We start from the raw sequence: 26,747 nt of genomic DNA, 5'->3' as shown, positions 1-26,747 counted from the left end.
ACACTCTCGAGTAAGAATGTGTAGAATTGCTGTCTTGATTATTCAGACCTAACAATATACTAGCAAATAAGTGCTGCTAGCAAACAATTAGCAAATAAGTGTGTGACATATTGGTAGGCATGTTGACAGGCACACCAATTCAACACCATAAAGTTATAACAGCATTGCACTCAAATATGAGTTTGCTTGTTAAGTATTCAAGCAGAAGAGTTTTGCTGTCTCCAAAAGAAGATGACACAAAACTTAAGAAGACTGGCAAAAATCTAATCACGATGAAAATGAATTTTGTTTTCTAGAATCCCACCCACTTCAATCCATAGAAATATGCTAAGTTTTTTCTAGAAGAATTCCTGTGGCTTTAACAGCTAGTTGCATTCTTAGAGGTAGACATCCAACTCAACAGAATGAGGACAGCCCCCCAAATGCAGCAAGGCTGACTTACCACATTTAAATGTAACTAAAAAACCATTTAAAGTACACCTCCCGTTACACTATTAATTTAGGTCCTAAAATTGCAGAACTGCATAACGCTCAGAGGTTTTTAATATTACTGCATCTCTACATTGGAAACGGTTAGCAGCTGCATTTGTGTGTTATGCAGCTGCTGTAAGCAAAAGAGTCCTAGGAGGGAGCAAAAAAGCTGGCAACCTATCTGCCATGGTCTCAGGTGGCTTATTTCCTTCATCATCAAGGCTTTGTTAGAAAATCCTACTTTTTTTCCTCCTAAGCAAGACTTCAATGTCTTTAAGAACTGCACGAGAAAACAGAAATAAAGGTGCAGCGTTTCCAGACACAGAAATGAGGCTGTTAAAATGTCTGCTTGCTTGCTTTGCGGTCCTTAGTAGCAACCTTACTAAAAACAACATTTGCACACACTCCCCTTGCCCCTTCCCGTAATAAAGCGGTGATGAACGCAACCTCCTCCTCTCTTCCACAAAATAAGAATAAGAGAGGTGGGGGGAACGCCAACAACGTTTTCATTAAAAAAAACTACAACTCCCAGGATGCTTCACGGCAAGCAGTTACGTTGTAGATCGTGAAATTGTGACCTCCTCTCATCGCCTCCGCTCTACAATTTCCTGACTGCCTTTGGGAGCAAAAACAACAAAGAGCGAGGAAGAAGAGGAGGGAAAGAGAAAGGCACGCTACGCAGGCGCAAAAGGCGGAGAGACTAAGGAGCGAATCACAACCGAGGAAACAAAACTGCCGGCTTTCAAATCCTCCGCCTCCCTTAACGCCATCATCCTCGCAGGCTGTGGCTGCGGTAGTAGCTGCAACGTGACAGGCTGGAAGCAGGCGCTTCGCAGGTAAGCGGCCGCGGGGATCCGCGCGCGCAGGTGCGGGGAGTTGATTGGTTTGAATTACTGTAGGATCGTTGATAAGTTGGCGGGAAGGTGGGTCAGGAACTTCGCGTCCTAAGAGCTGCTTCGCTTCGGCCACGCCGGGAGGCGGGCGAGGAAGTCGTCGGTACTATCGGGAAAAGACTACACGTGTAGGCGCACCCTTAAATATCCACTGTACACGTATCACGGACTGCTAGGGAGTAAACTCGTGCTTGGGCGGTCAGAGGAAACACTGATCAAACATGCCCACCGTTAACACTTCTTACCAAAACCTCCCCGTCTCCTCCCTGTATGACGTTATGCCCTCGTTGGTTCAGGCAGCTTTAGGTCCCATCGTGAAGGCAGCATGGCCGGGTTGTGTAATTGCGTTGCGCGTGTCTAGTTCTTGCATTAGGGGCGGTTCGTGGTCGTCGCCTGCCTCTCAGTTGCTATTGCAGCGTTGCTTATAAAAGAATAAGGAAAGGGGCTGACAGTGCAATCCCACGTATGTCTACTGGGAAGTAAATCCCCTTAAGTTCAATGGGAATTACTTTCAAGTAAGTGTCGGGGATGGCAACCTAAAGTGGCTAAATATAGGCTTACGTTGTGTCTAGTTTTGCTGAGTAATGACTGACGAACAAAATAACAGAAGGATTAGTGAACACAGGGGCGAACGACATAGGTGAACTGGCACTTCCGGGATTTTCGGGGGAAGTAGCTCTGATAGTGGGAAAGTTTGCATTCTTTTGGTCTGCAAAAGAAGTCACTCGTAAATAATAGTGTTGTAGCTATGTGTTAATTGAAGAGGTGTTGATAATGTGTTTCCAGTATTCAACACAGACAAAAGTCGCTAGGATTTTTATAAGAAGAGTGTACAACTCAAGCCACCCAAAGACCGTTTTAATGTGTTATTAAAATATGCAACCGTCAACAATAAATAAAAATTCAACAACCAGAGCAGGAAATTGACAACATAATACATTTCTCTCTCTTTCATAATACTAGAGTCTGGGGTCACCTGTTAGACAAAGGTTCTTTTGCCCAGGGCGAGATCTTTGTCTAACACACCCATGAAACTTATTGATGGGAGAGTCAGGAGAGATAAAAGAATAAGGAAAGGGGCTGACAGTGCAATCCCACGTATGTCTACTGGGAAGTAAATCCCCTTAAGTTCAATGGTACATCTTCACACAACACATAGTTGAACTGTAGAATTCACTACCAGAAGAAGGTGTGATGGCCACCAATTGGGATGGCTTTAAAAGGGGATTATACAAATTAATGGATAAAGCTATCATTGGCAGTCATGATGGCTATACATTAACCTCCAGTATCAAAGGCACTATGCCTCTGAATATCAGTTGTTGAGGAACGCGAGTGGGACTGTGCTATTTCTCTAATATCCTACCTATGGGTTTCCCACAGGCAACTGGTTGGCCAGTGTATAAACAATGCTTGATTTGATGAACCCTTGGATTGATCCAGCCTGACTCTTCTTAGCAAGAGGGAACATAAAAGATGGTGTATGAAAGTGGTCTTAGCAGTGTGCCAAAACACAATAAGGCCTCCGGCAGTAATAGAGCTCCACCAACTGCAGTACTAATGGTGGTAGGAGATGGCCACAGTGGATGATAGAATTATAGGGTGGGTGGGTGATCCTTTTAAATAACCTGGACCGAAATCGTTTAGAGCAGGGTTGGGGAACTTGTAGCCCTTCAGTTGTTTTTGGACAAGGACATCAGCTCCAGCCAGCATAGCTAATGGTCAAGGACCATGAGAGTTGTAGTCCAGCAACATCTGGAGGGGTACACTGAATTGAAGTGACCATGGGCGATGATAGCGGAAGTCAAATTCTCTGAAAAACGCTTATAAGCCAAAATCTTGGGTGTTGCATTTTTCATCAGCTGAATTTTTTAAACACTTTAGGGAATGCTCCAAAGAGAGTGCTTTATAGTATCTATATGTGATGAAGGCATGTTTGGCACTGACCAGATCTGCCTTTGAAGAGTGCACTTATACATAAGCTGAAACTGCACAAAACCATTCCTGGCTACAGCTGCTATCAGGAGCAAAGCTGGTCCAGAAGTAATCCCAAATGGCAAACCTTATCCTTTGAAGGCAGACTTTACATTTTATAAAGGAGTAACATTCAACTAACAAACAGGACTTCTGTCTTATCTGGATTAGGTCTCGGTTTGTTTGCCCATCTCTGAACAAACTTCCTAGAACAGGATGAAATTGAGAAAGAACGGGCTTCATTAGCATATTGATGATACTGCACTATGAATCCCTCAATATCCTCTCCCAGTGGTTTTGTATCAATGTTGAATAGCATGGGAGTGAGGCAGGGTGGGGGAGGGGGGGCACAAGATAGCTATAGCTGATAGCTATGGGGTCAAACAGTATCTCCTGCTGTCCAGGTAGAGGCAGAGCCACTGCAAAACAGTTTGAGGGCTGGCTTGCAACAGTGATAATCATATGGTTGACAATGACTGCCTACATCATTTTTCAGTGTATATATCTTCCCAAACAAACAATGTATATATCGGTTGCCATACTGATGAGCCTAATAGTTGCAGAGATCAGTATCATGTGTTCAGCTTGCTATTGTAAGCTGCCTTGAGCAGATAGGCACATATATAATAGACCTACATAAATAATTGTAAGGATCCACAAGTGCAAGTAGCACACAAGCTGACAGATGCAGGCCCTCCCACAATACTCTGATGTTGAAAGAGGCTTTGAAGACACTCTTAAGGCTGAAGGCAAATAGGCTGCTTCCCCTGGTTACTTTCTATAAAACAAATTGCCTAAAATTGAGGTTTAGGGCAGGATTTGATCATCAGCATGCTGTATGATGATTGTTGTAGATACTTATTATGCTGTTTAAGAACATAAGACACAACTTGCGGAATCAGATAGAATCCAGTCCAGCATCCTGGTTTCCCATGGTGGCCTCTGGGTAGCCTACAAGCACGGCATGAGGGCAAAATCCCTTTCCTGTTGTTGCTTCCCAGTAACTGGTATTCAGTGGCCTGCTGCCTCTGGACTGGAAGGTTCTATATTGTCAAAACTGAAAAGAGTATGTTAAACTGCCATTTTGAATCATGATTCAGGTGGAACCCAGATGGTTTAAAAGGTACTTAAAAGAATATTAAATCCAGTAGACATAATTACCGTCCATGGGGGAATGTGACACCTCCTGTCTAAAAATAGTATGAAGGTTATCTTTTAGAAGGTGGCAAGCAAAGTCAGTGCTGCAGACATACGTTCTGGCGCAGACATGCAATGATAAGAAGCAAATGGTATTCCTTACTATTTAAACAGTGATAATAATACAGAACATTTTGAGATAATATGTGAGATGGCAGAATGTCTTGCAGTCAACTTTAGAGGACTCTTTGTTCAGATAGACTATGTGGCTTGGAAAAATATTCAGTGTGAAAACTAGAAAGAAAGCAGGAATGGTGAATTTTGATTTAGTCCGTAATCAAAGAAGAGTGTGCATTTTAACTAAACATCCAAAAATGATTTCATGTTGAAATCAGTGGCATCCCATTTTAAATTTGAAAGGTACCTGCAGAATTGTTTTTAGCACGGAACACACACAAACATCAATTTTCCATGCAACTGAATTCTGCAACCTGTATAAATCTTGCAAATTTGGAATTCTTACAGAGCAATCCTATGCATATCTGTTCAGAAGTAAGCATTGTTGACTTCAATGGGACTTACTCCCAGGTAAGTGTGCTTAGGATTGCAGCATTAGTCTACTTCTGCTAGTCTTGAAGAAGTACAAGCAACTAGACACAGAAGACTATTGACTAGAGATCACATATACTCTGGTTCTGTGGTTCCTAATCATTTTGGATCAAGGACAGTTTTCAGCTCTCACTATTGCAAACCATCTGCTGTCTTCTTTGGGATCAATTTCTACAACTATTCTTAGAAGTGGAAGTTTATTGTAAGGTAACTTCCTTTCTCCCATCATGATAAAGTGGACTTCTGAAATTACCCAACATGGTAAAACCACCATGAGACAAGGTGACCTGTGGTTTTACTATGAGGTGTGGGAATTTCACAGCCACTTTATTACACAAAATTTTAGAAAATTCTTCTACTTCCAAACAGACTGTGAATTAGGGTGCAATTCTATCGGGATTCCCATCAGCTTCCAAACTTAGAAGCTGATGGGATTAATAAGAAGAGTGGGAGGAGCGGCAGAAATTATTTTCACTGCCGTGCACCCCCTGATCTACATTTTAGCTAGCCAGGCATTTTTGGCCATCTATCTGATACATTGGGTAGGATGAAAGAAGGAGGCTGAGGAAGGTTAAGGATAGCTTGTATCCCTGCTTCCCCAGTCCTTTCCCCTCTCCGCCCACCAGCATGCCCCCTTTCTGTCCTCTCTGGGGTCTTCTTTGCAACATTGGAGAGGCAGCTGACATGGTTCTTTTCACACAACTGAAGTGGGAGGGGAGTTTGAACACCTGGCTTCAAGGTGGGAGTGCTGTCTTCGACCGTAAATCCAGGAATCTGAAATACCCTATGGTCTCCCCAGACTCTGTCCAGGGGCCATAGAATTGCTGTCCCCCCCATTGTATTTGAAAGCTCTACTTCAGTGGTTCTGCTGACCTGCAGGACTTCTTAACAATGGACTTGTAGCTACAGCAGGGAAAGACAACTTGTGGCCTTCTAAATGTTTTGGCCCTCTAAATGTTGGCCAAAACATTTAGAGGGCCACAAGTTGGCTATGCTGGCTAGGGTTGATGGGAGTTGTAGACTAAAAAAAATCTGTAGAGCCACCCCTGGTACGCGCACAGCGATACTCAAGCTTGCCAGCCCTGAACTAAAGCGTATGCCCTGAGAAAGGCCTGATCAGGCCTATGGGTATCTTCAATATGTCCTTTTGGTTCCACACAATCCAACCTCTATTTTTTTCTCTCCAAAAGAACAGGAAGCCAGTGGCCTGGTTCACATATAATGCTAACCCATGGTTTATTGCCTACCCAGAGTTTGTCTGGCAGATGATTGAACAAGCTGTGTGATTTTTCTCAATCCCCGGGTTGTTTGTTACCCCCGTTCTTTGCCCACTCCCTTTCTGTATCCCAAATGCCTTTGTGACACTGCCATGTAGAGCACTTGGTTTTATGACTGCTCTTGCCTGCTGCTTCTGTAGCCTACTGAAATAATTCATTCTGGGTTTCCATGTAATAACAACCCATGATTTAAACAACTCAGGGTTCACAACCCAACAACATATCATGACTTCTCTTTCTGCATTGTTTGTGCTTAACAAACCATGGTTTGTTAGTACGGCCACATTCACACATCATGACAACTCAGAATTCAACGACCCAGACCATGCATTAGCAGTATATAGGAACGAAGCCAGTGATTTTAGTAGGGCGACATAGAACTGGCAGTGGCTACTACTCTGTGTAATGATTTCAGTGCCTCTTCTTTTCCTTTAAAATGTTGAATGAGTAATAAAATAGGGTAATATATAGTATGCAATTTAGAGTAAGAGCTTGTCTACGCTAGAGCTTTGTGTTCAGTTTCTTTGCAGGTTTGTTAGTGGCTGGGGTAGAGCCTGCCTAGAGGATCAGAATGTACAGTGGGGGAAATGCTTCCTTCTCTCTCCTTCACATAGAATAGTAGAGTTGGAAGGGGCCTACAAGGCCATCGAGTCCAACCCCCTGCTCAATGCAGGAATCCACCCTAAAGCATCCCTGACAGATGGTTGTCCAGCTGCCTCTTGAATACCTCTAGTGTGGGAGAGCCCACAACCTCCCTAGGTAACTGATTCCATTTCGTACTGCTCTAACAGTCAGAAAGTTTTTCCTGATGTCCAGCTGGAATCTGGCTTCCTTTAACTTGAGCCCGTTGTTCCGTGTCTTGCACTCTGGGAGGATCGAGAAGAGATCCTGGCCCTCCTCTGTGTGACAACCTTTTAAGTATTTGAAGAGGGAACATACTACTGAGAAAAAAGACAGATATCAGGATGAGGAATCCGATTGCTGATATTTTATTTGAGTCTTCTGTTTCCCCCATTGAATGTTTCCTTGCCTGGACTATACAGGTACTGAAACTCTTCTAAGGTGGGATGGGGTGGGGTGGAAATCAGGAGCAGAACTTGAGGAAATTAATATTTGCTTAACGAATGTGTCGCACATTTTAAAAACAAATTATGGGTGCAGCCTCCTGAGTTCTTCTGGGTGGTGAATGTGGCCTTCCAACTAATTTGACACCCTCGCTGTCATTCATGTTCGGTCTCGTGCTATCTGTTGAAATGTGCTGACACTGAACACTGAACCAAGCTGCATTATTTATCTGGAACTTAGCAGAAGCATTGTGGTGCGCACTAGTAAACTATTCATTTTCAATAGTTTTTTCTGATCCATGGCTCTTAGATCTGGCATGTGGTGACTTGGGTAATTTTTTGTTCTTTTATTTTCCCCTGCAACATGTGACATGGCCTGAATGCTTTTGACTGCTTTGTATAAATATATTGTTGTCCTCGCAGGGAGCTTTCTCTCTGGTATTAGTCTGTTTTGACCCCACCTGTTCTGTTCTTGTGGCATACTATAATGTAAGGTAGTCAAAGATGCTTATTCCATTGAATTGTGCTTTTATAGGTAACTGCTTTCATGACTAAACCCTTTGCTCCCCTCTCTGGGCTGCCTCTTTTTTCCTGTGAGTGTTGAAACAATGAAAGAAGGGAGCCAGGGGTTAAGCATGAAAGCATTTACCTCTAAACCAACACATTCAACAGAATAGTAACCTGTGGTTGCCTTGCATTGGAGTATACCACAAGAAGAGAACAGGAGGGGCAAGGACATACTAATCCCTCAGGGTCTATTCCCTGGGCATGACATCCATTGTTGGTGGGGTCTAATTTCTCTCTCTGTTTTTTCAGCATCCTTCCCAACTGGTAATCAGCAAAGGTTGGCGCAATCCAGACATGGCATCGGACGACATCACTAAGCTGGCGGAGTCGCTCGCTCAGACCCAAGTGGGTGGAGGGCAGCTGAGTTTCAAAGGCAAGAGTCTGAAGCTTAATACTGCAGAAGATGGTAAGAGGAGCTCCGCTGTTGTTGTCATGATTTTAATTTTGATTTTTTTTTCTCAGTATGTTGGATCCTGACGGAGCATAGCCAAAGATATGTGGCTATCCCATAATAATCCTGGATTACAGTAGTATAAGTGTGCATTTCAGTTGGAAGAGGGGTAGGCAAATTACAGCCTCCTAAATACTTTTCTGTATCATATGGATTTATGTTAAGGGCTGCAAGAAAAGGCCAGGTGGGATGGAGAGCATTATTCACAGCTCTCCAGAGCTCTGGAGAATTCTCTCTCCAGAGAATTCACAACCAATTCTCTGCTCGCAAGATCTTAAATCCTTAACTTCTGGATCTTTCTTTGACAGACTGACATAATGTGCTCTAGAATGGAGAAATATGTTTTTTCTTAACGTTAGAATTGTATTCTCTCAAGGGCAAGTTGTCTTCTTCCACAGGAAACCCAAATTTCATGGAGTAGGTATATGAAATCTTCTAGAACTGGTTCAAATATTGTGAAGCTAGGGAAACTATACCATCCGGATCTCTCTTGAGGCCCAAATGACTTCTGAAGAGTGTGGATAATGCATATAGTATTTGAACCAGCTTTAAGAAATCTGTGTAATGTATGCTTGTTTTAATACCTGGAATATTTTGCTTCAAACCATCTGGATAAACTGCTGTCACCCCTCCTCCCTTCTTTACCTTTACCATGAGCTGATAGAGGGCAGGAAGGATATGGAATGGGAACCAAAAGGGTCCGATAGACACACTCTGGGATGAAGTCCACAGTTCCTGAACAAGCCCTTCTCCCTCGCCTCTTTTTCCCATTTATGAAAACAGGAACTTTGTGTTGTTATTTAAAAAAGAAGAAAAATGACTTACCTGATTTTGGATTTTGAATGCAGGATAGATGTATAATTATACTTCATAGGCAAATGCTTTGTGTTTGCTCCTCCATGACAAAAACTATGCTAAGTTGTGAAAGGTAGAAGCAAGGGAATGGTTTTGGGAGAACTCAAAGCACACCTAAGCTGTAAACATAAGTGTCCCTCCAGAGTTTTGAAGGAATCTGTATAGCACAACTGGTATGGTTAGCAATGCAGCCTTCATTTGGGGAAGGAATAATACTCTGCTTTCTCTGCGCAGCTGAAGAGGTGATTAAAGAGATCGAGGAGTTTGATGGCCTGGAAGCCCTGCGCCTGGAAGGCAACACAGTAGGGGTGGAAGCAGCAAAGGTCATTGCCAAGGCTCTTGAAAATAAATCCCAGCTCAAGGTGAGAGTTTCAATGGATGATGAAGGGTGGTGAAGAAAACTCAGTGTTTTACATAATTCCAACAAGTCAAAGTAATCATAGAAATGCACCTTAAATTCATTGACTAGCAGATAACACAGACTAGATGGACCCTTGGTCTGATCCAGCGTGGCTCTGCTTATGTTCTTACATTGTAGTTCAAGAAAAGTTTGTTGTTTTGTGCAAGGAGAAAAATGAAATAGGGGAGTTGGAAGGGAATTTGTTGTTTTATCTCTTTGCTCTAAGGGATATTCTGTGGTCATTCCCTCCTTCTTGCTGCTAACTCCCTGAGTACCGTATGCCTGCAGTAGGGCTGACTATCTGAGGGGCAAGAGTGACCCTTGCATCACTAGATTGCATTTTGAAATCATTGGGGTCTGTGCTGTGCTGTTGAAGATGCTGCACTCTGGATCAAGCTGAGGACTGGTGCTGCTGCAACTATTTGGCGGGCTGTCAGGAGCCCGAGTCCGCTTAGAAACCAGGCACGTGCTCCCCGTACCACTTGTTTCCCAGCAGGACTGCTATGTTTGCGGTGGGTGGCAGGAGCAGTGGGGCCCAGGGGGCTGCACACATTGCTATGGCGTGCTCCATGTTGCCTACCCGTGCCATACAAGCTGTGTAACTCTGCATATTATTCCCCAAATTCTCCATAGATAAGTACAAATCGTTTGTAATAAATCTACCATGATATTGAAGTGGATATGTATGCATGTCTTATTCTAGAGGTGTCATTGGAGTGACATGTTTACTGGGAGACTGAGGTCTGAGATTCCTCCTGCTCTGGTAAGGCTTGAACACAGCTGTTAATACAATCACTTGCCCATTTTGTTAGGTCTTCATGCATGTTCTTAGCTTGTCATCTTTCTCTGGCTAAAGCGCAGGAATGACCCCACCCTCCTCTGCCACACACACACATGCACACTCTATGAAAGAAAGGTAGACGGTCATCTTGGGTTGCTTGCTCAGTCCTCTTCCTCTCAGTGCTACAGCATACCTGTGGGGGGGGGGGGAAGCCAGGAGGACAGGGGCATCCAGGCAGGGCAGTCAGTGGGTGTCACTTCGTCATCCTGTCTGCTTGCCTGCCCCCTCAGGTTCAGATAACAAGCCGTGGCTCATCATGGGGTATTTAACCTATGATGAGGTGTACTACCTGCATATGTGAGGTTGCATATCCATTCCTTGTGTCGTGCAAACCCAGTGAGTGTGGTTATGCGAGGGTTAAGCAGCCCTCACATAACCCTAAAACAGACCATGGGTTATGCAAGGGTTGTTTAACCCTCACTGCAAACTGGGCATCTGCTATGACACTGTGGTGCCCCTCTCAATGACCTGGCCTAATTATAGGCATACTTACTTTAATAACTCTGAGCACAGAAGGCTTACTCCCATGTAACGATTCTTAAGGGGGGAGCCTTGATATTTTTCCTTCTTGCCACATTCTCATATGTGAGCTCAGCTACACCCTTTAATTGTGGAGGTAACACGAAATGTTATGTCATGGATCACAAAATATTGTGGGCTTTGAGCACGATCTCTCTCTCTTTCCCTCCCCCCTCCCCCCTCCCCCCTCCATAAGGGACTTAGTCAAATTGAACCTTCTGGTCGTTTTGCAGATCTCTCTTGGAGAGGCCCTCATTTCTGCTGGCTGCCAGCTGATCGAGCTGGATCTCAGTGACAATGCCTTTGGGCCAGATGGGGTGCGTGGATTTGAGGCGCTGCTGAAGAGCCCTGCCTGTTTCACTCTGCAGGAACTCAAGTTAAACAATTGTGGCATGGGCATTGGTGGTGGCAAGGTAAAGAGCATTTCCTTGGTCTGTACAAAGATGGGGGCGTAGAGTCCTTGGTTTTCTGTCTCCCTTTTTCATGCCAATTGTTGTTGCTTCAGGCTGTTGCCTTTATGAAGCCTCCACAAGCCGATAGGGATGAATAGTCTTACCTTTTACTAATTAAAAAAATCTGTTTTGTAGCAGATACTCAAAAACAACATCTGATGCATTATTCTGTCTGCCATAGAGGATTACTGGGGGAAACCAAAGCCTTAACTTGTCAGGATTGGCAAAGAACCTGTGTCCTTATCTCACATGCAGGGGAAGCTGGGCTGAATACGTACAACTGAATCGTTGCATCTTGCTGACCCAGATTACCTTCATGATAATGCCTTTAGCGATGTGCAGTGTTTCTAGCTGAGAGTGCCTGTGTTATGTATAGGAAGTGGTAGCTAAAAAAAATGTGCCTCCTGGAATCCTTCAGGCGAAAATGACATGATAGCAATGTAAAATGTTGGTTTGTTTTTAGATCTTGGCAGGAGCTCTGAAAGAGTGCCACAGGAAGTCAAGTGCTCAAGGCAAGCCTTTGGCTTTGAAAGCATTTGTGGCTGGCAGGAATCGCCTGGAAAATGATGGTGCGACTGCTCTTGCTGAGGCATTCAGAGTAAGTAGAAAAAGCCAGGACTTGAGGCAAGGCAGTGAAGGATGCCATCCTGTCAGGAGGCCTGTTGGTCTCCAAACTCGGAGGCTGATGGGCATCCCATACAGAATGGGAAGAGCGCAGAGGGGATCTTCATCTCCATGGTCCTCCCGCTCTGTATTTTTGCTAGATGGGCTTTTTTGCCCATCTAGCTGGAGCTCTGCAGTGTAAGAGGGAAGGAGGCTGGAGAGGCCAGAAGATTCTTCATAAGCTGGCATCCCCAGACCCCTCTACTCCCCACCCCTTTCCTTCCTTTCTGAGGTCACCAGCGCAGTTCTCTTCCACACTAGCTGCGAGGGGAGGGGAGCTCACACTCCTGGGTTCGAAATCAGAGTGCTGTCTCCAACCTTGGATCCAGGAATTTGATCCATCCTATGCTCCTTGTTTCCTTCTGGAGTACGTAATGGTAGCTTGCTTGAGGTTTGCCAATGCAGCTTCCTGTTCCATTCAGTGCTTCCGTATGGGTTGTCTTTGTGGAAGCTATGACGTGGTGAACGTGAAAGACTAGTTTAGCCCCCACCAGTACCTCCTAGCTTTCTCTGTGTTTTGATGGTAGATGGCATGCTCACATGTTGTGGCCAAGGGTGTTTACCTGTTAAACCCATAGTTATATTTTGAGAGAGTTGGCTAGTATCATCATCACATATTACCCTATTTCTTCGATTCTAAGACACACTTTTTTCCCATATAAACATCTCTAAAAATGGGGTGCGTCTTAGAATCGCAGGTGAGTCTTAGGGTTTTTTTTCTGTTGGTGGTACTGAAATTAGTGTGCGTCTTACAATCGAAGAAATACGGTATATAAATGTCTAAAATATACCAGGTGCTACCTTATATAAGAATACAGTAATTAAAGCTTGTTACTTGAGAGCTACTAGAACGATTTTGCTATTTTTGTTTTAAACTGGAGCTTGAACAAAATAGATGCGCAGAAAAATTTGAAAGTTCAAAAATGTTCAAAGCTTTATGTATTTATTACATTTTTTTATTAATAGCTTTAATAGAAATTAATTTTCACTGCAACAACCAGGCAGGGCAGCCCCTCCACCAGTGGGACAACGGACAGCCCTCCTTGGCCAATCAGTGCGGTACAAAGGCGGGCCCTGGGCATAGTGTGTGGTTAGGCTGCCGCTGCCAGTGGGGAGGGGTAAGGGGGTAGGGCTGCGCCATATCCATGTTTTGGGAGGGGATTTATTATTCATGAGCCACATTTACATTATTCATGAGCCCCTCTGTGGTAAGGGGAATGGGGCAAAAAAGCAGGACAGGAACCAGACTGCTAGCACCCCTGGTGACACGGTCTTCACACTAGTAGGTGAATGAAGTGCATAGGTCAACTAGGGAATGCTTTGGTCTGACCTTGAAAAGTCAAAACCACTCTTCAGATTGAGCTGTAAACTAATTACCAAACAGTGAAGCTGGTAAGATTTGGAGTAACATGATCTGCTCTACTGGCACCAGACAAAGCCTTGGCAGCTGCATTGTGAACCAATTAAAGGTGGTAGAAAGGGTTCCTGGCTGCTTTAGCCACCTGAACATCCATGAGCGGGGCCAGATCCGGAAGTATCCCAAGCTGAGAGTTTGCTGCTTCAGGAGGAGTGCAATCCCGACTACACTAGGCTGCACACACACACTCCCCTTGAGCGCCAGATCCAGTAATCAACAGTGGCCCCAACTTGTCCGTATGAAACTTTTGTTAGTTCACCCCCATCCATTCCAAAACAGCCACCAGACACTGGGTCAGAATTTCCACTGCCTCCCCAAGGCCAGATGACAGAAACAAGAAGGAGCTGACTTCTAATTGGGTCACGCCTAACATGAACTTCTGGGTAACGTCACCCAATATTAAGTAACTGAAAGCAACCAAGTGATAGGCATGGAGGGAGTGTGGGCTGTAGGTAATAGAGCTGTGACTGGAATGGAGCAAAGATATTGTACAGTGGGCTATTGGAGCACTCAAGTTGATTCTAGATCCTTATTTTGTGATCATAACTAGCATATGGGCTTCAGAGGGAGAACCTTGTCTAGACGAGAGGAGGGTTCCTGCTGTTGCTCTTTATCACCTGTAGTGGCCAAGGATTTGATAGCTAAATCTCAATGCATTAAAATGTTGGGCCTGGTACCTAAGAATTTTTTTAAGCATACTATTTTATCTTGCATTGCATTCTAGTTTCTTAATCTCTTAAGTTTTAGGCTTTTTACTGAAGCTTTGAGGCCTAGAAACTTGGTTTTCTGTGATATCTTTTAGAAGCTAACTTCAGACGACAAAATAGCTTTGGAGTCCCAACATTCTGCAATAATTGATTTACGTTAGTTATTTGGAATACTGAAAGGCTTGTCTCCTTTGAATGCTTTGTGGCATATATACAGAGACTACTGCAGCCGGTAGGGAGAAATCTGAGAACCCCATTTCCACAGAATTATCACCTTAATGTCACCTTATCACAGAACTTTTATACTGTGTTGCTCCTCAGGTTATTGGGACTTTGGAAGAAGTTCACATGCCACAGAATGGAATCAACCATCCAGGAATTACAGCCTTAGCTCAGGCCTTTGCTGTCAATCCCTTGCTGAGAGTGATCAACCTGAATGATAACACTTTCACAGAGAAGGGGGCTGTGGCCATGGCAGAGGTGAGTTCCTTTCAGTTATAGTTTAAACCTGTTTATGTTAGTAGTGATTTGGGTCAAAGTCCTGAGAAGACATAGAAGAGGAGGGTGCTTTTCTAGGGATTGAGTTAGTCTTGGATGGGCAACGCCTGAGCTCTTGGTTTTCTGTGTTCTCTTTCCTATATAGACCCTGAAGAAGCTCCGACAAATAGAAGTGATCAACTTTGGTGACTGCCTGGTGCGTTCGAAGGGTGCTGTTGCAATTGCTGAAGCTGTTAGTGAAGGACTTCATAAGCTTAAGGTATTGGTTACAGCTTAATCTTGTTATTGTGTGTAGCGTACTTATTGGGCAGCATAGAAATCTACGCCCCCTGGTTACTGGGGGCCTTGGTTGTGCCTGGTGCATAAGGTAGGGAGACAGCAGGGAGGTAAAAGGATGATCTTGCTGGAAGACTGAACAAAAGTCCTGCTAGGTGACTGTCCGTCTGCACTGTAGCCCAACCCCTGTCTCGGGAACCAATCAGCTGAGCCAGTTGCTTTTGCGGGTGGGCCCTGGCAGTGGACCAGAAGGGTAACTTTTCCTCTAATCTGCTCCTGGGCTATAAATAGAATGTGAACCTGGGTTTGGTAATGGATTGCATATAAATATTGTTAATCAATAAACCTTCCCAGATATCCTTATAGTTTGTAAAGCTGCTAGAAGAACTCAGGCTGATGAAGTAGGATATGAAATAAGAAATACATTTCAGAATAACACATCCCCCCCATCCTGTTATGAAACCAGAAGATAGGGATTGACAAAATACATGATCACACAGCTTCATGCCTGTGCTTCCAGTCAATCTTAAAGCTAAAAGTAGATCATAACCTGAAACTGAAGCCAAGCCACCATGCACTGATGAATGCTGCAGTTATTGAATTTATTTATTTAATCCATATCTTAGCTGCCTTCCAAGACCATAGACTTCTCAAGGTGGCTTGTAGCATAAAAACAATGCAATATGCAGGGTTGGATCCAGGATCTGCCCTCTGTGGATGGAAAGGCTCTGCTCACAGAAGATGCCTCTGCCCAATTTTCGTGAATCTCTTCTCGCCTCCCCCACTCCTGCTCACCCCATCCAGCACTTGGTATGGTGGATGAATACTGTGTATTCTGCTTAAGAGAAATGTAAATATTGTGTTGATTTTATACCAATCTGGTTTAAGGGCAATCTATTTCATATTGACTTATTTTAGTTTTAAATATGAAACTTCTGCTAGGATTAGTTTTTTTGGTACTTGAATCAAATCAATACAAAAAACTAAGTGCAGGGCTTTTTGTAATCTAGCCATTTCCCATCCAATCTGAAGTCCTTTTAATGTAGCTTCTTTTTATTCCTTTCATGGTAATATGTAGTGGGAATTGTAGATGCACTTGGCTTTAACATGGATTCATGTGAAAGCTGTTTAATTTTCTCTCTAAAATTTAATATTGCGTATTTCTATAAAACCATATCTTCTTTCTTTTAGGAACTCAACTTGTCCTTCTGTGAAATCAAGCGAGATGCTGCTTTGATTATTGCTGAGGCTACTGAAGACAAGCCGGATCTAGAGAAACTGGATCTCAATGGTATAGAACTATGTCGATGTTGACCGTGCTGTATTAGTAAATAGAAATCTCCAGCCAAACAATTGGCTGTTCAGTTCAAATCAACATGTGAAGTTGTATCAGTTACTTCTTATTCCTCAAGCTCCTTCTCTTTCAATTGACCTTTCCACAGATTCTCAGTCTATTAGCTATTTTGCAGCTTTTATCACCTGAGCTTCCTTTAGTTTCTGCAACTCCTGAGAGCTCATCCTGGTCCTGAGGTCATGCAAAGCTACTGTATGTCGTTCTAGGACCTGTGCTGGTCTTAATGCTGGCCCAGCTGACTTACACTCTTTCAGGGGCCGGATGGGAAACAACCAGAAAGTTTTGTTTTCTGAGCAGTTGTAATGTTTGTGAATATTCTGTACCATCACAACCACTTAGCCAATTAATATCAGAGGTTTCAACAGCAACAAGCGCACTATATTGTGAGTACTAAAAAAACAAAAACACAATTACACAATACCTAGCAAACTACCTGCAGTTGCATTTCTTTCAGAGGATTACTTGAGCATTTAAAAGTTTTCCATATAAAGATGATAATGACGCAATAATGTTTTTCCCCCAGATGGGAGCATAGGTCATTTGCAACAGCTCTGTTGTATACCCAAGACAAGTGTCCTTCTAGCAGCGATAGAGTTCTGTCAATCTCTCTTTCCCTCCTCGTTGCAGGCAATTGCTTTGGGGAGGAAGGCTGCGAACAACTCCAGGAAATCCTTGAAGGCTTCAACATGGCAGAGGTGCTTGGATCCTTGAGGTACGACATAAGAAGAGGCTGCTGTAATTTGCTGCCATGATTCCTAGATCCTCTAGTGAAGCTGAGTACATGGAGTGGTACTTGTGAAACAGCTGCTTGGCAACAGCAATTAAGCTGGGACCACTTAAACCTCAGTGGCAGAAACCCGTCAGCCTCTCAGGACACTCGGCTGCTGACCATAAAGTGGTGGTTGTGGAGCAAAGTAACTTCAAAGGAAGATTAGAGCTAGAAACTGCTGGGTTAGAATTCAGCAACAAGCTTAATTCTGTTGCCAGAGGTTAATTTGAGATAACAGATTTTTATCATACTGAATTGGCTTACTTAGTGCCAAGAGGTTTGTGTTATCAGCAACAACTGCACTGTGAATGAACATGGTTAATAATGTGATTGTGATTGTCACTCTCCATACTTTCTGCATTTAAATTCTTTCGGAATCCTTTACAATTCTGCTGCATATGGTGCCCAAGGCACCATATATTAGGGGTGTGCACAGACCCCCCACTCCGCTTCACTTTCAGATCCGCCATTTTCGGATCGGGCCGCTCCGCCCCACCCCCACTCCGCCTGTGCCCACTCTGCTCCGCTCGGAGCTCCGGATCTGGATCGGAGCTCCATTCCCCCCCCATAGGGGGGTTACCGGGCCCTGCCGCCATCGCCGCCCATGCGGCAACGGCGGCAGAGCCCGGTAAGGGACCAAGGGAGAGGGGGACCTTACCTGCCTCCGTCCGTGGTCCGTCCGCCGTCTTCAATTGAGCCCGCGGTTCCACCAGGAAGTCTGGGCCACTTCCAGACTTCCTGCTGGAACCCCGGGCTCAATTGAAGACGCTGACGGACCGCGGACGGAGGCAGGTAAGGGAGAGGAGGGGGGGGGTTACCGGGCCCTGCCGCTGTCGCCGCATGGGCGACAGCGACAGCGGCAGGGCCCAATAAACCCCACTTACCTTTCCGGCGGAGCTCCGGATCGAGGCGAAGGATCCGCCTCCACCTCGATCCTCTCCGCCACGCTCCGCCGGCCCCCCAATCCTCTTCGCCTCCGCCTTAAGGGCAGGCGAAGCCCCCCACTCCGCTCCTGCTTCTCCGGTCCGATTAGAAACGGAGCACATCCCTACCATATATATTGCTTATAAACCTGATACTCTCCATAATACTTGTGCTTCTGGTGAAGTAGGCTATAGTCCACGAAAGCTTCTGCCAGAATAAAGTTGTTAGTCTCTCTCTCTCTCTCTCCTTTTTGCATTTTACCTGTCATTTTCCCTGGCAGGCGAATGAATCTAAAAATGCTGCCGCCTTCAAAGTTTTATACTTCATAAGACCTGAGTTAGAAAGAGCAGGAACTCCTCTCTTTGATGCTACCTTTTTTTTGATGGGTTAGCTACATACATTAAAATCTTGGATTTCTCCATGTATTTTTATAGACAATACTCACTGCCCCCCACCAAGTGGTGGGGGAAATTTAAAATGATTTTTCAACATGAACCAAGAAATGCTTTACCTATTTGTATGTGTAAATTATTTTATGTTGACTATTATCAACTGGCAATAAAATGTTTGTGCATGGCACATGGAAGTGGCTTTACTTACAACATTTTTGCACACACTCCTCCACCTAGTGATGATGAAGGAGAAGATGAGGATGAGGATGAAGAGGACGATGAGGAGGAGGAAGAGGAGGAAGAAGAGGAGGACGACGAAGAGGAGGAAGAGGACGAGGAGGAAGAAGAAGAGCCACTTCAAGTACAGGAGAGGGGCCAAGGAGAACAAGAATCACTTACTCCTAAAAAGATCTTAGATGAACATGTAAGTATAAACAAGATCTGTTGCTTTTAGATAAAGAGCGGAAACTGCTGTAGATCAACATATGAATAGTGATGTGCGGTGAAAAACATTTCTGGATTTTTTTTTCTACTGCTGGATTTTTCCATAAAAAACTATTTTCTGAAAAAAAGACAATGTTGCGGGGGGGGGATTGGTTTTTCCCAATTTTTTTTCCCAAGCCTTTTTTGGTTTTTTTACCAAAAAAAACCAGGTTGTTTTATTTTAACATGATGAATAAAATGTTTAAGACAATGATTTGTAATAATCTGATACTGTACAGTTTTTAGAAATCCTAATGTTTATTACAATTTCTGTGTACCAAGGACAAGCAAGTCCTAGGTTGCAAACTGAGACTACAACTCTCAAATGCAAGGGCATGATGCATTTCTGCTGCTAGGGGGCACTGCCTTTGAAGCAGAGACTGAAACTAATAGTGATAGCTATAGGTCAGAAAATGAGTCTAATTAAATTTCATGCATATCCATTGAATCTTGTTTCCCCCTTTTTCTCAGTTATTTTTATGGGAATGGGTGGTTTATGTCTTGACACTGGAGGACTAGCGGAGACATAAATAATTTTCTTTGTTACTAATGTTAGTGGTTTATTCTGTTGTTGTTGTTTTAAATTGTTTTTTGCCTGCTCATAAATTGGCAGAACCTAAGAGGTCCCTTACAGTTCAGGTGATCCTAAAAATTCAGGAGCTTATAGCTCCATTTGTTACCAAAAAAAGTAAAAAATAAATAAGATTTTTTTAATAATTGTTTGAATACACTTTCTTTTAACATATCAAATGTAATAATTTTATACCAAACCAACTTGGACATAATTACATTTTATGTTCCTAAAGTAACAAAGTGACTTTCAATCTATAAAAAGTGCTAACATTGCATTATTTCAATTTTTCTGAAAATTTCCATTTTTTCCATGGCTTCAAAATTTCCAGAAATTTTACATCTCTACTATTGACTTGTCATTTCTCAAAATTGTCACCAGTATTCCAATAAAAATAATTTCCAAGTAAAGTTGTAAATCTGTTTGAACGTAACTTTTAAACTATATTCAGTGCACTTTATTTAAATATTTTTTCTGGTCAATTATTTTACTTTAAATACTTTTGGCTATTGAAAAAATGTCTATTGAGCAGTATCCAACACTGCTGCTCTGCTTACACCATTGATGTAGCGCGAGTGACCTCTAGCACAACCAGTGGTGTAGCGAAGCCAAGGCTCACAGGGGTGCAGAGCCGGCACTTTTTGATTGTCAGGGATGCTGATGTCTTCTGCTTCACACACCTCTGAATTCCCTGTTCCTTCTAAGCTTAGCTGCAGTCCTCCCAGTAGGTGAGGGGAAATGGATTTTTCCAGTAAAAACTATTTTGTGGTGGCTTTGTCTTTAATGGGCAGTTAAGACTCATTAGCATCACAAAAAAGCTACCTCTGGTTGACATGAAAATTGCTAGAACTAGTTTCTTGATATAGATCAACACAGCTCCCTGTAGTTTTGGACTCTCTTTGGAGGCATGGCTGTGGGGAATGTCATGACAAGTACCTGCTTTCCAGAATTTTCCACCTACCACCAGAGTGCAACGCTAATAGTGTATGCTTGTGGAACAGGTTTCCCTGGAGAACATGTTGCACCGGCATACATTATTGGTATTGTTTGAGAGGTCACATAAGCTAGGACTATGTCAATGGCATAAGAGCAGCAGCATTGGATATGGCCCTTTGCTAGAACATAAAATTAACATGGCATGCTTTTAAGTTGTGTCTACTAACATGCTAAATCAAACACCAGTTGCTTTAGGGCACTTGAGCATAAGTTGAATTTGTCTTGATGTCTGTCCCAGTAGGCTTAACTTCAGTGTTTGTGGGAACCTTCCTTGTGTATTGGGTTAGATCCCTCCTTATACTCATTCAAATCAGTGATGTTTAAGTCAGCCATAATATTCTAAGTATGATCAAGTCTGGATCCAGTTCATAGCCTGTAGTCATCTCCTCTATTTTGGGCCTGCCTTTTCCTCCACTTCTCATCCACAACAGCTTTTGAGTTTTCTGGGGAAGTACTAATTTTTAGCACTATATATTCCAGGATTCTCCTCTGGTGTCTTCACCCCCTCTTCCTCCTGTGGATGTTGGCACTTTTCTAGCTTTCCCGTCTCCAGAGAAACTGTTGCGGTTGGGCCCCAAATGCTCAACTTTGATAGCTCAGCAGGTAAGCTGCTGCTATTTTGCTTTCCATGTGTACAAATGTTCTATGCAACAGAGATGACTGGTGTCACCCTTTGCCCAATTGTTCCTCCTCTCTTTATCTAGTCCTTCTTGTGATGCATGATATACGTACAAATATAGAATATATATATATATATAGAATATATAAGAATGCTTTACATGTGTGTATATATATGGATGGAAAACATTCTTCTCTTTCCATTTTCTATCAAAGAGTCCAATCTGCTCCAAGAAATTCAGGGGGGAAACCTAATTTTACCTAGAGAGGAATATTATACTAATCCACAAACTAAGGCTACAGTAAGAGACTGCATTTCTAAAGTGTTCTAAGTCCTAATCTTTCATAGCAGGTTTGCAGTCTAAGACATTTGTTTCCTGTGCTAGCAGAAGATTGTATCAAAGAGTGATCTCATAGAGGAACAGATTATCTGGATTTATTTTTTTACACAGCTATAGTTGGAGATTAAGCCTTACTAGATATTTGAGAGGATTCAATATGCAAATAGTAAAATATCACTGGGGAAAGCTATAAAATCCTCTACTAGCAGTTTGCTGTGGTGTAGCTGTCCTGGCTATGATTTCAAGCCAAGGCCCAATTGTTCTTTCTAGCAACAAGGTATCTTGCTATAGACTTGGTTTTCTTATTTCTGAAGTATTCTTATTCTTCTAGACAGACACATCTGACACAGAGAAAGTTGTTACCGTTTTTCTGAAGATCTCTTCTGTGTTCAAAGATGAGACAACAGTAAAAACAGCAGTGAATGAAACAACAGGTGAGCAGGTCTTTTTCATCCAAACACGAAACCTTGGCCACCAGGCCATCACATTTGGGTTCCCGGGTACGTGTGGGCTCAGGGGACTGATGGGGGTTGTAGTACAAAATATCTGGAAGCTTCCAGGTTGTCTACCTCAGCACTAGAGCAAAGGTGGATCACTTCATATCAAATGTGGATCCTCACCCCTATGTGCTTTTTAAAGAGGCCCCAGGTTGCCTCTCCCTGCTCCTAACATGGCATGCATTGATGGTATATGTGGTGGGTGGCAATTGCGGCTAGCTACAATGGGCAGTGATAGTAAGCATGCCATCTGCCCTGGGACCTTAGAAGATGTGGGAAGTGGACTGAAATCATATTGCCCAGTACTGTGAAGGTGACAGTCCCTTCTTCTCTTAAACTGAAGCCTGCCTGCCTGTCTCTCTTCAGATGCTTTGATGAGAGAAGCATTTTTGTCTGCTACCTTCAATTCTGATGCCTTCATCACCAGCCTCCTGATTCATATGGGATTGCTCAAGGTGAGAGGCAGACTATTTGTAATGGTTATGAGATGTGATCTGTAGAAGCACACTGCATTCTTGTTCCAAACAGCACAGATTTAGGCCGGGTTCACCAAACAGGCTAGGCTCATCCAGGGTTGTTTAATCCATGATTAGCTGAATGGGGGCTGCCATTTTGAGGGTTAAACAAACCTGGCATAACCCTACTACAAGGGTTCTGTGAGGCTTGTTTAATCCTCAATCCACGGTGGCCAGGTTCACACGACATGGCAACCCCTGGATTAAGGGTTGCGTATTAAAAATATTGACTAGCACACACCACAGCTCATCAAGGGTTAAACAACCCCCACTGAGCCCAGTGTATCATGCGAACTATGTATAAGAAAGCCAACATCTTAAGGAAGACATTCTTGTCTCCATACCAATTAAGGTTCTATGCATACCTAGTAGTTAGGTGTAAATATAAACCTGCTCTGATCACAGGCTTTCTAAAATGGAGGCACTCTTTTCTCTTCTTAGCATTATATGCCTTCAGGAATGAATGCAAATGACACACTTGCATAGACAGGGCCTGGATCAAGTGCCAGTTGTGCTCAAGCAACAAATAAAACACATACCTACCTTGCATAGGTCTCTTTTGCCCTAGAAAGAGTGGAACCAGTATAACAGCTGCATGACCTGCCTTTTCTGTTTCCTTAAGGCCAGAATGCCCCAGAATGGGCATAGATGCTATAATTCTGGGTTTTGCCTTAGGCAAAAAAGAGCAATATGGGATTATTCCAGCTGTCTGTCTGAGGTTCTAAAAGCCTGAGGTAGAAAGCCAGGAAGTTTGCAGCATGTAAGGAAATGGATGTGGGGGAAAGAAGGCAAGAATTAGGCAGGTCCTGTTGGCATCTAAAGTATTTGCAAGGCTGAACTCTGCCATCCAAGCAAATGTTTCTGGGCTTTCCTATTTGCTTATTTGTATCTCATTTCTGTCTGCTTCCACCTTCCAGAGCGAAGAGAAGATCAAAGCTGTTCCTAGTCTTTATGGCCCTCTGATGACTCTGAACCATATGGTCCAGCAGGATTATTTCCCCAAGTCTCTTGTTCCAGTTCTCTTGGCCTTCGTCACAAAGTGAGTATTGAACCTTTCTTGGGGAGAAAAATTAGCAGCACATTTATAAAACAAATTAATACATGCTATTACACTTACTTAATACATTATTAGTCTAGCCCTGTGTATTCTGTCTTCAAAGTTGATCATAATGTTGAGTAGAGATAATTTGGTCAGTAACCCAATAACCGAGTGTTTGAATTTGAAAGTTAAAACTACATTACTCTACAAACCAGTGCCTTTGGGATAGAAATGTCTTAGTGGAAGGCAACAGCATGAACCTGTAGCCCTTCAAGAGTCTTAATTAGGGGAAAGTCACTGTGTGCCCTAATAGATGCTCCCTTAAATTACCATGTGTTTAGTATGCAATATTGTCCTGTTTGCACACTAAAACTGAAACCAATACACATATACATTTAAGACACTAGAAATACAGTATCTAGCTGATAAAACTTTATTTAACATGGCATCTTTAAAAAGAGTGAGAATCATTAACTGAATGACTGTGTGGAGTTTGTGGAGGGTAGGAGGACAATAATATAGTAAATCACATTTACTTGATGTAACTTATAGTGTATCCTGTGTTTTCCAATGAAAAAAGGAAGTGGGGCAACCTTGAAGGGTGTATGAAGCAAATCTCTCCAGTTAGTATTCTTCACCTGCCCTTATGGCACACACTCATTCTTTGTAAAGTAAGTTACCTAAAGTGGCTAAAACGTGGGTCACGAAAAATTAAAAGTATAGAAAGCTAAACTTCCTAGTACGCACAGTGCTGCTTGTTAATACCATGGCTTTATGCCCATAAAACATAGATGCCCAAATTACTGCTGAATATGTAAACGTGCATATTCAAGGGATGCCCTATACAGACTTCCCCCAGTGCTGAACCTCTTCATTTCTTTCCTTTCTCCTGCTACAAGTAGGATCCTATATCTGCCTCAAAACCTTTTTCCCTATTACAGTTTGCCCCACACTAAGCATCTAGTGATCACAATTGCCTGTGGTCGGTTCCAGAGCTAGGTAACTGAGCTCTTGTTATGTAGAATGGCAGAATGGACTTGATGGCCTTATAGGCCCCTTCCAACTCTGCTATTCTATGATTCTATGATCTTATCCCATTTGAGAATGTCATTCTATTGAATGCAAATTCAAGGAAGGTCTGAAATAAATGTTTGTCCCCATTTCATTTCTGTTTTGTTTTCTGCAGACCCAACCGTGCTTTGGATTCCTGTTCGTTTGCCCGGCACTTGCTGTTACAGACCCTCCATCAGCTGTAATACAGAGGTAGCTGTGCCCCTACCCATGACAGGACTGAAACTGGAGTGCTCTGAGATAGAAGCAGTCAAAGACATCAGGACTTATGGATGAAACATTCTGCCTGTCTTGTCACCAGGATATCTGGCTGCTTTCTGCTATAACAAACTTTGAGGAACTCTGCCATGTGCTCTTTTTTTTTAATGTTTTTGTATTGTTTTACGTTTTTGTGTTCATTGTTTTTGGGGCACGATTGTGTTAAGTTCCCTGTTTCCAAAGTGGACTCTGCCTTTCCCAATATTTCTCTCTTTTGTGGAGGGTATTTTGCTTTCTACAATGTTCTCCTTCGGCTTTTCTGTATTCTGCTTAGTTGGGACTTCTGTTTCCAAATTCAGCTGCTGTCAGCACTTAGGGCTCGCTGGATGTCTCAAACTGTGCCGTTTGTTAGAGGACCATCTCTCTTGGGATAACAGTAACTTGCTGAAACTTGGTTTATTTCTGCATTGTGCTATAGACTCCGTATTGAGTTTTCCCTCCATTTGTAGACTGGCACCAAGTGTAAAGCGATGTCACTATTTTGCTGTTTCTCAGCATTTCAGGGTGTGATAAGTGTGGAAGATGCATATATTCCCAATTGGGATATTTCATTGCCTGCTTCGTTTGCACATGTGATCGTTCACCACTATTCATTGACGTCTCCCACTAACACGACAGACTCTGGTAGCCTAAGACTGCTAGTGATATTGCTTCACATACATAAACATGTGCCAAATTAAAATTGGTTTGGTTCAGAATAAGCATAATCAACTTCGATTTCCTTTGGAATCTTCTTTCTTTCTCTTCCTGCTGCCCCCTCAAGGGGGAGAATTATCGTTTATGAAATGGCAAATGCTATCAATTCACCTTTTGAATGAGGATTTTATAAATGGAAATTGGCTATATCGAGCAGATGCAGAGCTGACAATAACCAGAGGCCTTCATACAACCCAAATAATAGTGACTATTTCTCTACTTTTTTTAAGCTATACTTGTGGTCTAATTCTATTGTCATCCAGTTATTTTCCATTTTTAAAATTCTTAGTATTTCTGTACTTGATCATATTTTTTATGAGAAAAGTGTGCATAATAGTTTCTCTTCTCACAGATTTTCTCCAGCTATCCTTGTGCTTGAGCAATAGGGCTTTTTTACTCAATTAGAAGGCAGATTTGAGGAGTCTCCTGCTACTTTCCATGCAAAAGAAGAAGAAAAAGTGTCATTCATTCATGAGAGCCATTCCTAGTGGGTTATTTAAAGAAGAGGACTTGGGCAGTAGGGAAATCCCCCCTCCCCCGCCAAGAATATGGTGCTCATTAGTGGATCCTGTGTAATCAATACTGCAAATACTAGCTGTATAGTCTTGTAATGCCTCCATTGAGGAAGTGGTCTATTTTTTCAGTTGGTACTTTAATCGTATGAATTAAAATGTTAAGCTGCATTCTTTAACTGCTAAATGGATGCTATAGTTGATAAACATCTCCAGTTAGCCCAATTGGTTAACCAATCAAAGCAGTTAAACCATGTCTTCTTGTTGGGTGTATTGTCTGGGTTCGCATGTCACACAACTGCCAATCGGAGGATGTTTACAAAAAATGGAAGCTGCCTGCATGCGATGTTTATTAATTAACCTGTGATTTACTGCTATGATGTGCAAAATGGCCTAAGGGGATAATGCTAGTAGACTTCAGCATTCTTCCAAATTTGTGGAAAGAGCAATCTATGTGATTGGGTGCCCCACAGTTATTTTATTTAATAAATTTATAAAAGAGTGGCTGATCTATACATGACCATAATTAGATGCTGAAGCAAACAGAAGACATCCTCTCAAATCTGCTGTTTGCACATCATAGCTGCTGTGGCATAGATGGCATAAGCTGTATGGCATAGATGCCATCACAGCAGCAGCT

The 26,747-nt window shown here is 42.9% G+C and overlaps 2 protein-coding genes across 2 annotated transcripts in view; one reads left to right on the top strand and one right to left on the bottom strand.

The window, feature by feature from the left end:
- ZC3H7B (zinc finger CCCH-type containing 7B) overlaps positions 1-1,634 on the bottom strand; it is a 70,537-nt gene extending 68,903 nt beyond the window's left edge. Inside the window, exon 1 of the mRNA XM_063133592.1 lies at positions 1,610-1,634. The gene's annotated coding sequence lies outside the window, so the exon portion shown is untranslated. The remainder of the gene's footprint in view (positions 1-1,609) is intronic.
- RANGAP1 (Ran GTPase activating protein 1) lies at positions 1,109-26,278 on the top strand. The gene is made up of 16 exons (XM_063133595.1): positions 1,109-1,307; positions 8,242-8,398; positions 9,533-9,660; positions 10,402-10,461; positions 11,292-11,471; positions 11,974-12,108; positions 14,619-14,777; positions 14,941-15,054; positions 16,263-16,362; positions 17,053-17,137; positions 18,748-18,934; positions 21,041-21,163; positions 21,851-21,953; positions 22,383-22,471; positions 23,449-23,570; positions 24,757-26,278. Exons 2-16 carry the CDS (start codon positions 8,287-8,289, stop codon positions 24,824-24,826), a joined length of 1,767 nt encoding a protein of 588 aa, XP_062989665.1. The 5' UTR covers positions 1,109-1,307; positions 8,242-8,286; the 3' UTR covers positions 24,827-26,278.
- Positions 26,279-26,747: the final 469 nt, after the last annotated feature.

The sequence above is a fragment of the Elgaria multicarinata genome, chromosome 9 (assembly GCF_023053635.1).
Source record: "Elgaria multicarinata webbii isolate HBS135686 ecotype San Diego chromosome 9, rElgMul1.1.pri, whole genome shotgun sequence".
In the NCBI taxonomy this organism is placed as follows: domain Eukaryota; kingdom Metazoa; phylum Chordata; class Lepidosauria; order Squamata; family Anguidae; genus Elgaria; species Elgaria multicarinata.
The sequence above is the reverse complement of the archived record's forward strand: the minus strand, read 5'-3'. Positions and strand labels throughout refer to the sequence as shown.

Coding starts and splice junctions, on each gene's coding strand:
- RANGAP1 (XM_063133595.1), top strand. CDS start 8,287: ATGGCATCGGACGACATCACTAAGCTGGCGGAGTCGCTCGCTCAGACC. Junction 8,399..9,532: donor GCTTAATACTGCAGAAGATG/GTAAGAGGAGCT, acceptor TTCTCTGCGCAG/CTGAAGAGGTGATTAAAGAG. Junction 23,571..24,756: donor CTCTTGGCCTTCGTCACAAA/GTGAGTATTGAA, acceptor TGTTTTCTGCAG/ACCCAACCGTGCTTTGGATT.